General features: G+C 37.6%; 1 protein-coding gene across 3 annotated transcripts in view; it reads right to left on the bottom strand.

Moving 5' to 3' along the window:
- The window catches only part of HOMER1 (homer scaffold protein 1), a 106737-nt gene that overhangs the window by 32409 nt on the left and 61466 nt on the right, over nucleotides 1-12862 (bottom strand). For all 3 annotated transcript variants that reach the window (XM_069775798.1, XM_069775797.1, XM_069775799.1), the window contains exon 6: nucleotides 4172-4328. In XM_069775798.1, the coding sequence (XP_069631899.1) occupies nucleotides 4172-4328 (157 nt within the window). The remainder of the gene's footprint in view (nucleotides 1-4171; nucleotides 4329-12862) is intronic.

The following is a 12862-nucleotide window of genomic DNA, read 5'->3' as shown; positions in this document are numbered from 1 at the left end:
AAATGTAGGCTAATACGAAAAACTGAACTGGAATTGATAGATGAGTAAATCTTACACTTAATCAAAAATGGCAAATAATAAATGAAATTAATTTTTAAAAATGCAATCAAAATCAAAGAAAGGGGCACTTTGGCTTTGTTTCTGTGTTTTTAAAAGTGTAAACAATGTGATACACAGAAAAACTTTCAGTCAAACTTGAAAACAATTATAGAATAAAAAATGCTGGGCTTAAAATAATTTAAAACGACTTAAAAAGCAGAGTCTACAACAAATACTGCATAAGACAAAACACCCAGTTTACCACAGTAAATGAAAAAAATAGAAGATAAAAGAATGAGATATAATACAAAATCAACGAATGTTTACAAATAAAACATAACAAAGTTCAAACTGTGGAAAAAGGTACCATAAGAAGTCAACTAGTAAGATAGTATTAGCAGTAATTTTTTTTTTAATGTAAGAGGAAACTATTTATGTAAATAAGATTATTTATAAGGCTATTTATATTAAGAAGAAACTAAAGATGGAAATAACAATGCAAAGCTTACTAATCAATATGCATTACTTCCCCCCACACATCACACTTGACAGAGGATATGCTATAGCTTGCAGACGGATGACTCAGGCACCAAAACCTGTATATAAACCTAAAGCATGTAAGGAGTGAATACCACAATTACATTATATATAAATCACATAATACATTAATAAATTGAACTAAATATAGCAGCTAATGTTGGCAGTACCATTCTTCGTTTTGGAGGTTGGTCTATTTTATACAAGAGTATGATCTTCTAAGTGAGCCTATCCCTCCAATGCATACATATCTACACACATTCTTCTTCCCCAGTGGGCCACATGCTGTGAGAGCCAACTCTTCCATATAAAACAACAACTACATTACAACTGAACATGCAAACTAATTTCCAGATTTTTCTTTCTCCTTGAAACCAATTTTTCTATGAGTATTTCTAAAAATCCAGTCTATTCAACTTTTCTCACCAAAGTTTCTTTTGGCTCAAACCCCATTTTTCTTCTGAACTGGCAACAGATGGGAGTTGCAGCACAGCAAATTTCAATTAGGTAAGATATTAGGAAAAATAATTTGACAAGGGTGGTCAAACATTGGATCAGGCTGTCCAGAGAGGCTGTGGGATCTCCATTTTTTAAGATCTGATTCATAGCCCTGAGTAACCCGATCCAGCCCTGGAGTTGTATCTAACTTCAAAGCTGGCCCTGCTTTCAGCGGAGAGTTGGACCAGATAACCTCTGAAGTTCTCCTCCATGCTAAATTATTCTGTGATTCTGTGAACTAAGGATGGAGTTCATTGCATCTGACTAAAAGTATGTCTATAGGACTATCTAGACAATTATCCTATGGAGGAAGACAAGCACTTACAGAAGCAAACTCAACTCAACACCTTAGTTTTCTTAAGACTGGGACACTTACTCTTCATGCTTTTGTCTCTCTTATGAATGAAAAGAAAAAAAGATGACCATCTTAGACTTGATATATAACTTCTACATAATCTCAGGTGAGACAGATTCCAGTTTGAGCAACATTTTTTGGATAAACTGCAGCAACAAGTTTATACTGAGCTTAACAGATAAACTGAACAGAAAGATAACACAATACAGTGACTTAATAGTGCTTGCTACCACATGTACCATAACCAACAGTCTCCAGTTCTGCCATTTCAACAGCACATTTTCTATCTGCATTAAGAGAGAAGCATCTGACTTGCAGTTTTTTTTTTTTAAATGGAGCACTATTTCAATTTTAAAGATCAGCCTCAGCATGCAGGTTAGAAGAGCTCTTCTATCACACCGTATGGATAACAGATTAAGATTGATTTTTTTTTTCACATGATCTGCATACTTTTGCCTAGAGTTTGATTTATTGGGTTAGCCAAGTCTGTATTTTAATTCCACCAGAGGGCAGTACTCTTGATGAACTATCCTCTTGTAATTTACAGGCATGCCCAGAGAGACACAGGCACAGAGTGTTCCTATAGTCTACGTGAGATATCAACAAGCCCCAAGGTCACAGATTAGAGAAACATTTAATAAAGGCATGTAAATGGTGATCAAAAGAGCATAGTGTAGACGATCCCATGTTATAAGACCTTTTTTTCCTTCAGAAATACAAAATAATTGCAGGAAATTTGCTGGGCAAAGCTTATGAAAAATCATCAGCTATTAATGAATGTAGCTACAAAGACTTGGTTACTACTTCTCTTAACTGTAGCATCATATAAAAGCAAAGTGACATGCTAAAAATTCCCATATTCATTAAATGGATTTTCCAATAACAGATTTTAAACAAGATTTGACTAAGACCAAGAGTAACATCTTTGCCCATCTTGTCTGGTTGGGTCTCCCCATGGCAAATGCAGCTGCTGTTGTGTGTTACTTTTCTTTTCTTTCTTAGTTAAGGACTGTATTGTCTCAGCTTTGCAACAAAAGCTGTTAATACATTTTATCAGGAACAATGCTACCTCATTACGTCCATGTTTTAGCGACGAGTTCTTCGCTGTAAAGCCTATCTGGTGGTCAAATCCCCTGAACGTCTGCATTATAGTAATTTTAATACAAGGTTGCAATTTAAATAATTTTATCAACAATGACTATTATCATCTATTCACAAAGCTGGAGCACAGGTTAGAACTCCCACCCTCCCAAAGGAGAGCTTAAATGAGAGGACAGACAAAGCCGAAGTCTCTCTCTGTACAAACACACATGACAAGCTTGTGCCTGGCTGGAAAATTTCTGAAGCAAAGCAGTTTTGTCAGCAACTGCCAATTTCTTGAACTGAAAGCACTTCGCAAAAAGCACCAGTTTTAATCACACTTCATGCATTTCATCCAGCCAGCTATGGCACACACAGTTACACTCCATCAGAAATTGTCCTTCTTGCCTATCAAATCATTTGGCTGGGACTTCAGGATCCTTGTCTGCAAGTCAGCGTAGGTATAGGACAGCCCCACCAACCTGCCATTTCCCCAGGTTTCTCAGGCTCAAGGGAAATCCTGCTACTCTTCCACATCCCCAGGTTAGATGCAGCCTGCTGAATTTCTCCCCCCCTCAGATGAATGTGAGCCTTGTTCTTCAGACTACTAACAGCCTGCAGCTGAACAGGTCCAGCATGGGTCTGAAAGAACCCTTCACAATTTGCAGGATTTAGTTAACTAAAATTGCCATACCTTACTTCTTGTAGATGAGTACAGCATACAAAACCAAATTAAAAGTCTGCCATGCTTGCTACTAGACCTTTCACTTCTTGTCAGCATATTCATGAAAGCTGTTTTCAGCCAAAAAAGCAATGCTTTTGTTTGTTTTTATTTTCCTTATGAAGTACATCTCCTTGATATTTTTCTAAGTTATTCTTCCCACTGTACATGTGCTAATCTTGCCTTCACTCTGCACAAAAATGTGTCCTAAGCTATGATGACAAATTCATATGGATAAACGTGAATAGATTATAGAATATATGGAGTTACAAGTGAAAAGAGAAATGAAAACATTGTATACTTGTTTTTATAATGCAGCCTTCAACCTTGCTTGCTTTATTCCTCTCTCAAACACTGTCATTCCTTCCCCCACTGTGCACTAATTTCTGGTTTGCCAAATGACCTCTGCAAAATTTACAGTGAAAGGAACAGGACCCTTTCACACCCCTCCTGTGTGAAAGCAGGAGCAGATCTCTAATTGCATATAATGATCTTCAATCTATGTTCAGTTTTCTTTAAGTGCAGGGATGAGAGGAAGCTGTTCGTCTTTGTTATATATGGAAACTACAACAGGGTTTCTCTAAATTACAGATTTGATGTCAAGTTTCTCTGGGCTTAAATGCAAGAGGGACTAAAGTGTAATGCTATGGAGAAGGTCCCGAAACAGATGCGATGGCACCAACTGAAGAGTGAAAGCTAGCAAACATGTCATCAGGTTAGATAACTCTTCCTGCAACAATACCCTTTGCAGAAAAAGAACTGCTACAAAGGAAAGAACCTCCCAATGGAGGAACCCTGTGTGCTTTAAAGTAATCATTAATGTCTATCTCAAAGATTAATCTAAAACCCCAACAATAAACTTACTTGTTTTACTTGAAAATGAGCGAATATAGTCACCAGTACTTCTGCCTCAAGGATGTTGGCCGTTTGCCTCCACTTACCCGCTTGTGAAGACGTTCTGCTTCCTCCTGATACGCAGCAAGTTGTTGTTTCCATTGTTTTACGTTGGCAGTGGACTCCAGCAGGGCTGCTGTGAGCTTAGCGTTATTACCCTTGAGCGTGGCCAGTTCTGCCTCCCAATGCTTGCTGATTGTCGAACTGCACAGACAGAATGAGAATGGTCAGAGCCCCCAGATCTCTTCCTTTTTTTTCCTTAAAATATCTTGTAATTTTTTTTCAAAATATCCAGGAAAAATACAATTATGCAAAAATCCTATGATTGAATGTCCAAATGAGAATCCAAATGTTCAAATCAGCAAAACTATAAATTCAGAAAATATAGGTATATCATTATTGGAAAACAACCTCCACCCTCCCAGTTCAACAGGGTATTTTTTTTTAATAAAACGTTAAGGATGATGAAATACACATCAGCTTCCCAAAAGCAACATTCTAGAATAAGTATATGATTAGTCACTATTTTAACATACATGTATTGCGTGAAAGAGCTTTTTTAATCTACTACTTTATGAAATATATTGTAGAAAAAGATTTGTCACCAACTTGATTAAAGACAGCTAATGTAGTGCTTTGGAACTACAGCTTAGTTGTCTTAATGCAAGCCTTCTATCCCTGAAAGATACTTTCTTTGTTAAATACCATATTTAATTTGTATTTGCAAACTCAAAGATCTTGAATTTCAGCACCATAATACTATTAATATACCTTTCCTCAGTAATATCAGCAAACAGACTAAAGATCAAGGAGCGCAGAGATATTATTGCTTTATTGCAAAGAGGAAGCCGATGCTGGGGTTTACTGAAGTAGCATATGGAAGAACAATCCTTGCCCACAATTTAGTTATTCTCTGAGCAAACACAGGGCTTTAATTTTCACAGGTAATTAGTTTGCCATCATCCACAGACCCTATCTTTGCACTCAGTATGCAAGGGTAAAACATCTCAGACACATCAGGTGAATGTATTAGTATGCAAATAGCTCATTAATGTTTACTTGTATAATGCTAACAGCACGTGAATTGCACACCTATATGGATAATACACACACAAAAAAATTCATTTTGTCTAATTAGCTTACTATTAAAGGCATCATTGAAAACCAAAGATCTGTAACTCTGGCCAAAATGATTTTGTATATAGGTTTGTGATGAATTATGAGGAATTATTATAATTAGTTATTTATTATAACAAGTATATTTTAATATGCTTGATTTAATTATAAATTATTACTATTTTGTGTGTAAGTTTATAGGTCTATTTGAACTTCGTACATATGAACAATGAAACATTCTGCCACCATTTTGTCCACCAAGTTTCTTTTTTCCATTTCGTGCATATGCACAGCCCATCCCACCAAAGCATATTTCAAAAACATTATTACTCCTATAAATGCTCCTTAGGTGTTTAAAATCAACCAGCCACCAAGGAATGTTCATTACCAAGTCAGATCACAACTACTGTTTCGCTAAAACATGATGTCTGATTCTTCCATGCTCCAGCATTTTCTTCCAAATATGCTGCTTCATCCCCTTGAACAGGAATACAAGTTCTTTCAGTAGAGGAATAGTGGTTCTTTCAAATTGCTCTAGCATTTCATGATCTATTCAACTATTTAGAAGTTCACTGCTGGAAATCTTAAATCTTAGATGACTAAACTAAAATAACTATAATCATACTTTATCAGGGAACATTGACTCACATATTAAAGAAAATGAGAACAAATTTCTGTAACAATGTCTACTCTTCTGTTTCTCTAATCAGATTTACTTTTCACTTACAGTAGCACAGCAGATCAACAAAATCCATAAAAAACATGCTAAAAAAATCTAGTTCATTATCATATTCATAATATACTACTTAAATTAGTCTAGTTTCGTATCTGATAACACACAATGACTTCCCAACTATTTAGACTTATCCTGTTTCTTCTTACAAAACTCCGCATTCTCTGACAAATACAACTATGTGATGGATATCATATCAGGAAACACAGAACCAACTACATGAATTTTTTGTTTAATAAAATTGTAATTTCATTAAAATAGCCCACAACCAAGCCTATCAGTGCTGACTTAGTTTTTTCAAATACTTTCTTGACAAACTAAAAAAGAAAAAAAATAAAGTTACGCTTTGTGGATTATTTTGGTTAAAACTGGATTTATTTGGATTTAGATTGATTATTTTAGGACCAGATAAAAGCACACCTACAGCAGTCTGTTCTAAAGCTAGACTAAGAGTATCTGCATTGATGCCTATATCTGTAGAACTACGTTAGTTCAAATTTATCAACACTTTCAGAGGAAACAATGAGCAACATACGGTTCAGACACAATGAGAATTCTCACTTGGAAGAGAAGATGTTGGGACTAACAGCCGGGAGAGGGAACACGCAGATCCAGAAGCTGAAGGACACGTGTGGAAAATTCAGAGGGCTCCCTACAACTGCTAGAACCCCTGGACAGAATTTTGGTGGTGGAACAGCTGCACTACAGACCCTCAGGATAGGTATGGGAAGGCTGCACATACTCATTCTCTCTAAAACCTTTTACTTAATTCCTGTCTGAAAGGCTTTTTGCTAAAAGGAATTGATTTTGCCCTCAGTGCATTAGATTCTATCACAGGATATACACACACAGCTCTGTCAGGTTGTCTTAACAGTTCTAAATACCTAAACCAAAACCAAATCATTCCTCATGTGTTCTGAGATTACTTGCTCTAGGAAGCACATGAAATATGAACTCTTATGCAGTGATCAAAGTGATCCAAACTGCAATGCAACTTCTACCAGAACACCTTCCAGTTTTGCACTGCAGTACAAAGAGCAAAGCTCTATGTATACATTGGGGGACACAGACATACACATTTGCAGTCCTGTGGTGCAAGAATTCAACCTGCATACATGTTTTGTTTTATTTTGAAAGCCATCCATCCCTTCGCTGGCAGTGTCACAATTTTAACAGTTACTTCTTCAGACCTGTCAGAATTAACATCACTGGCTGCCTGGCACACTCGAAGTTTCAAGACAGTCCTTCAAAAAGTGAGACATCCTTAAACACTCCTGCTTGTTGCCTGTTTCTCAGCATGAAAAGCTCCACCAAACTTTTAAAAATACCCTAGCAGAGAATAAAGCCTGGTCACTTCCCTTGTGAAACTTCTGAACATCTGAAAGTAAGAGAACAAGCTGTTTTGCATAAATCACTACATTAGGGCCAAATACAAGAGGGAGAATGGGCCTCGAATGGATAGGAGCAAAATACGAGTTTTACTGACTCAACAGATCATGCTGTTAAAAAAAAAAAAGCTTTCATAACAGAGGTTTAGGTCTGATTGCACAGAAAATTATCTTTACAATGACAACTGTTCACGGATTGTAAGCACTTGTTAGCAAGCAAAAGGTCAAAACTCTTTCAAATCTCCAATCCTTGGTGATGGCCATGGTATCTGGTACATGTGTAACATCAGACCTCTCCACAGCCAGAACACTGCATGGTGCTCCACCGTCAAGGCAAAGGATTCAAAGTCAGATATTTAACACCTAAAGCCTCCAGAACACTACCAAAACCCACTCCTAGAACAACTGCTGACTGGTATCATACAGCCTAACTGTGACACCCCCTGAAAATTAAAGTAGGAGTCAATGATCTTGCATACTTTTAGGCATTCTGACCAATTAACATCAGGCCAATCTGCTTTCTCATTGGGGATTAGTTACAACCCCAGTAAGTCACCGAGGAATAGCTTTGCTATCTGTCCATCTGTGACCTGAATAGAGTGCCAGAGGCTATAAATGCATGATTATCTTTCTCTGCAAAGTAGGTCACTTAAGGAAAATTAATCCGAAAAGCTCCAGTCACCACATTTAGCCAGCTGGAGAAGCCTTGTGAAGGCAGGGGGTGGGGAGCACACATTAATGAGTTGCATTCAGAATTAAGTTATTTTGAGAGATGCCTTCATGAAACAAAGAAACAAAAGCAGTTCAAATAGAGATGTTTTCTGCTTTTTGAATCAGATTGCTTATTGTTTGCCAAGCTGTATGAGTACCAATACTATAAAACACAGCTTAAGCTTTATTTCAGATTTACAGAAATAAAATGTGTGCAGAATTCCGTTTTATTAATATTTTATTGGTTTTAATATTGGATTCATTGCATAAAATGCATTAATTTAAAAAATTGATTTCTTACTATAGCATAGTCATGGTTTCAAAGAACTACCGTTACTCAAGAGCACGTAAGTTCTTTTCTTCAGGTGTCACTGTGATCTGCACTGCAGGTGTATGGTGAGCAGTGCTGTCTTGGGATAACAGAAATGAAGAGGAATTCAGCTGAGCAGAGAATGGAGTACTTTCAGTCCAAAATCTGACATCTGGTATAGTAACTAAATACATAAGTCTTGACAAATATGAACAGAATAGAATCCCTGTAGCTGCTGCCCAGATTATAAATAGTGGCATGGGTTGGAAGCAGCCCAAGAGTCTGGAGGAGTGAGCATTAACAATCAGCAGGAGAGGTATGTCAACCAGCTGGTAACAACGCATTAGCTGCGCTGGCAGCAAGGGGTGATCCTTTCTGACAGCCTTGCTGGTGAGCCTTACGGAGCAGCTCTTCATGCTTCAGGAAGCAAAGGGGGATTGTGAATGATTTGGTTCTGTTACAGTAGTATCCAAGAGCTCTAGTGAACTCAAGTAGTGCAGCTTCTTCTCTTTGGAAGCGTAAGGCAAGTGTTTGGTTTATGTAAAACTCCCTGGTGCATTTGGGAAGGAATTCTGCACAAGGTCCTTAGGAAATCCTCCATATGAAATAAGCTTCAGATAATGCTGAGGTGCCAGACTGGAAGGGTGACATCTCTGCAACAGGTTACACTTGCTATTGCCTATATTGGAATGATGTGACTGTCCTATTAGATGGAGATGTTGACTCTGCTGTCACAGAGGATGAGTGCAGCATCCCTCAAGGCACTCTTAAAAGCTCACAAGAATCACAAGAATCCTCCTCTCATTCATGCTGAGAATGAGAGTTAAGCTCCTCACTTCATGTCCTGATTTGGAAGAAATTTTCAACAGGCATTTTGGGAATTTCACCCCTTTTCAGAGATTTCAAAAGGCATCTACTGTGGCCATTAAATGTGTAAAATTACTTCATGATAGAAAGGATTTTGAACATGCTGGTTTTAGAGTTTGTCATGCTGCTAGTCCAAAGTACCATATGCTCTCGGTAATGATTCAGAAATTTCTCCCCCTCTCTTGAACATTCAAAGCAAAATGGAAACAGAAAGGGGTTTTGTCATTTATTTAATTAGACATAATTAGGAGTCCTAGAATGAGTGGGAAGCTGAAGAGCGAGCAGTGGAGTGGATCAGGTCCTATCTCACCATCCCAGGAAGGGGCAAGAAAGAAAAGTTTTGAGTTGTTCTGCCATTTTAGATTTCGTACAAAGCTGTCTGCTTGTACAAGCCCAGCAGTTTCAGCCACCCAAAAGACTCTGAACTTATGTGTATGACGGACACAGTCATGTACAGTATAGCTAATAATTAAAGACCAGCAAAAGAGGAAAAGCTACGGTAAGAATGACAGCTTTTGTAAGAAGAAAACTTAAGAAACAAAACAAAATTGCTGCTTTACAGCTACTGCTTATTGTCTTATCTGTAGTTGTCATTAACTGGACACATACAAAAGGAAGTCTTATTTGATAAACTGGAATTTATTAAAAAAGGGTAAATCCTCTCAAAGTTATAATCAAGAGATAATTACCGGGAAATTGCTTTAAGTTAAATATTTTGAGTGAGGCCAATGAAAAACTAATTAATATTCAAAAAGATCCTTATCCTTAATTAGAGTATTCAAAAGAATTTTTAGCAAAAGAGGATAGCTCCCCTGGGGAGAGAAGTAGGAACGTTAATGGACCATGAAAGATGTGTTCTTCCCTTTGGGATAAGGAATATCTACATGATCTCAATGGAGTTACATCAGCACAAAACGAGAGAAACATAGTTGTGAATCAGCTCTTCAGACTAGTTAAATGACAAATTCAATCATAGCAAAAAAGATGAAGGAGGCCCTTGACGCACATCATACTTTAAGTGAGGTGACTAATAACAAAGCCACACACAACTACTGGAAAGTGAGAAAGGCAGCGGAGTGGCTGAAATCAGCAGGTGGGCGCATGACTTCTTTGAGTCTATCATTCTCCACAACTGTTGAAGGTTTATCCCACTGCAGGATATATTGTTTTGTTTTGCACACCCCTTTACTCAACTCAGAGCTACAATATGCTTGAACTCCTGATTTCTATGTCAGTGTAGAAGACAGAAATGCAGAAGCTTTTTCTGCAAATTTGGGCAGAGGGTGCTTATGGAGCTATTACAGATTTCTCTTTCAAGGTGTTTTATATCATAATCATGATCTTTCACTTTGTTTAGCCTTTCAGTTTGACCATCCTCCCAGATTATGAATCATCCAAAGTACCCATGCAGGCCACGGACAGAAGAAGAGTTGCCTTTCCAGTTCTGTTACAGCAGACCTGTTCTTAGGCATCTCTTGTGCTATGCTTTATCAGCTCACTGGGGAAGGGTCAACACCTTTGCAGACTTGACAGATAAAGATGATCAAAGATGTTGAGTAATCGTGCACACTCTTTCCACTATGTAGCAGACCACTATGCAATGCAAATGGGTGGCTATACCCTATTTAGTTCCACCACCTAAATCCATGTTCTATATTTCTAATACAGCCTTCATTCATCACAGGGCCCACAGAAACCACCACAGACTGCCTTTCAATAGGGAAGCTTACCACTGAGGAATAGACTGGGTATTAAATTCTTTTTAAGGAAGAAAAATTTCACAGAAATATTCCCTATGGTAATCCGGCACAGTATTCCTGCAGAAGACAACAAAGTCAGAGAAAAAAATGCCCAAGTATGGTGGTGTTCACTGCTTATTTAAACACTAAGAGACAATGGCAACATAAGAGCTCCTGAAAGGCACTCCATGGGATGAAGAAAATTGGATATTGACACAAAATTAATGCTTCAGCTATGGTCCTTATCAATCAGGGACTTAGAACCCAGTCCTGACCCCAGTTAAAGTGGGGGACAAAGAGAAAAGTCACTCTTCTCCACAAGAAACAATGAAGCTTCCAAGCTTCTTGAATTGTCTGCTAGTGTACGCTGGATGTGGTTACACAGGTGACATTTAAACTGTATTTCTCATTAAACTTACACTGCTAAGAATAGTTTTAATGCATGTCTTTTGTACATTGTAACACAATGCAAAAGACTTGTATTTAACCTGAATCATCACAGTAGCACTAAGAAAATCCCTGCTTTCTCTGAAGAGGCTCAACTTTTATTTTAATTTTTTCTTTTAAAAAGATCTCATTTTTTACTTAGTCATTTAATTATATATAGTACAGAGACACTAGATTATCTCATCATGAAGGCCACAGAACATAAACCAAAATCAGTAATTCTCTTCTAACTTTCAGCCCTTTGCAGGAGCAAGCATAGCTAATTAATTTCTAGCTTTTTTTTGCACTAAACTTTAAAACCTTATATACCTAACATTTATCACATACTTTGAAAAATTAAAAAAGATTTGCACTTGCTCCCTTACTGCAATTGCTTAATGGTGTCACCGCAAGTATTTTATTCTCATGCCTGTGAGACCTTGCAGACCTAAAATTTTATCACATACTCTGAAAAAGTAAAAAAAGATTTGCCCTTGCCCCTTTACTGAAATTACTTATTGGTATCACTGGAAGTAGTTTATTCTCATGCGTGTAATGTATCTCATATTTTTCACAACTGATACCAAATAAGTATTTTTAGTGCATTAAACACTAGGCATAATTCCTTGCTGTTGCTATGGTGCTCAATACTTCAAATATTCCAACAAATCTGCATTTTCAAAAGCAACCTAAGTTATTCAGGAACTTATATCCCATTTTCTAAAATGACGAGGTATTTGGCTGTGAAGAAAGTCAAACTGACTTGTGCTCCTATGGCACTTAATCACTTTAGGAAAGCAGTTAGATGATGTGGTTATCGGCAAGTCAGATACCAGGACACGGTGACCCTGACATTAAAATAATCTGAAGTATGACCACTTTCATTCTGGAACTCATTCCTACACACAAGAATTTAAAGCAGTTTAACTGTAAATTCACACTTTGAAATAGTAAGGATTAATTTTGCTGAGGCCGCTGGCTAGACAAAACCCTGTGTTTCTTTCAAAAATCCTACCTATGACAACAATTTGTGTGTGCACTGAACCAGTCCGCACTCTGTCAGCAATGTAACAGAAGAAAAGAGAAGACAGTATTTGAGTGCCCTACACTTCTGTCACCTGGGCTCTAATTTATTGAGTGCTATTGATTTTAAGAGTTTCACTGAATTGTGCTCTCAATTACACCTCAGTGAGTTTGAGAAACTTCTCTAGCTTCAGCACAAAATGTTGCAGTGGTAAGGACAAGGAACAACTTTTCCCAGCGACCACACATCCGCCACTAAGTAAAATGGGGCCAAAAAGCCCTGAGCTTCTGAAAGCCATATGGACTGGGGAGTTTGCACTCTCCAAACACTGCCGTGGTGCGTGTGAGCTGGCCAGACAGACCAGCACAAACTGGCACAGTTTTTACACAGTCAGGTTTAGCACCCTTCCATCTCTACAGTCCTC

This window comes from Haliaeetus albicilla, chromosome Z, assembly GCF_947461875.1.
Source record: "Haliaeetus albicilla chromosome Z, bHalAlb1.1, whole genome shotgun sequence".
In the NCBI taxonomy this organism is placed as follows: domain Eukaryota; kingdom Metazoa; phylum Chordata; class Aves; order Accipitriformes; family Accipitridae; genus Haliaeetus; species Haliaeetus albicilla.
This window is presented reverse-complemented; position numbering and strand designations above follow the sequence as displayed.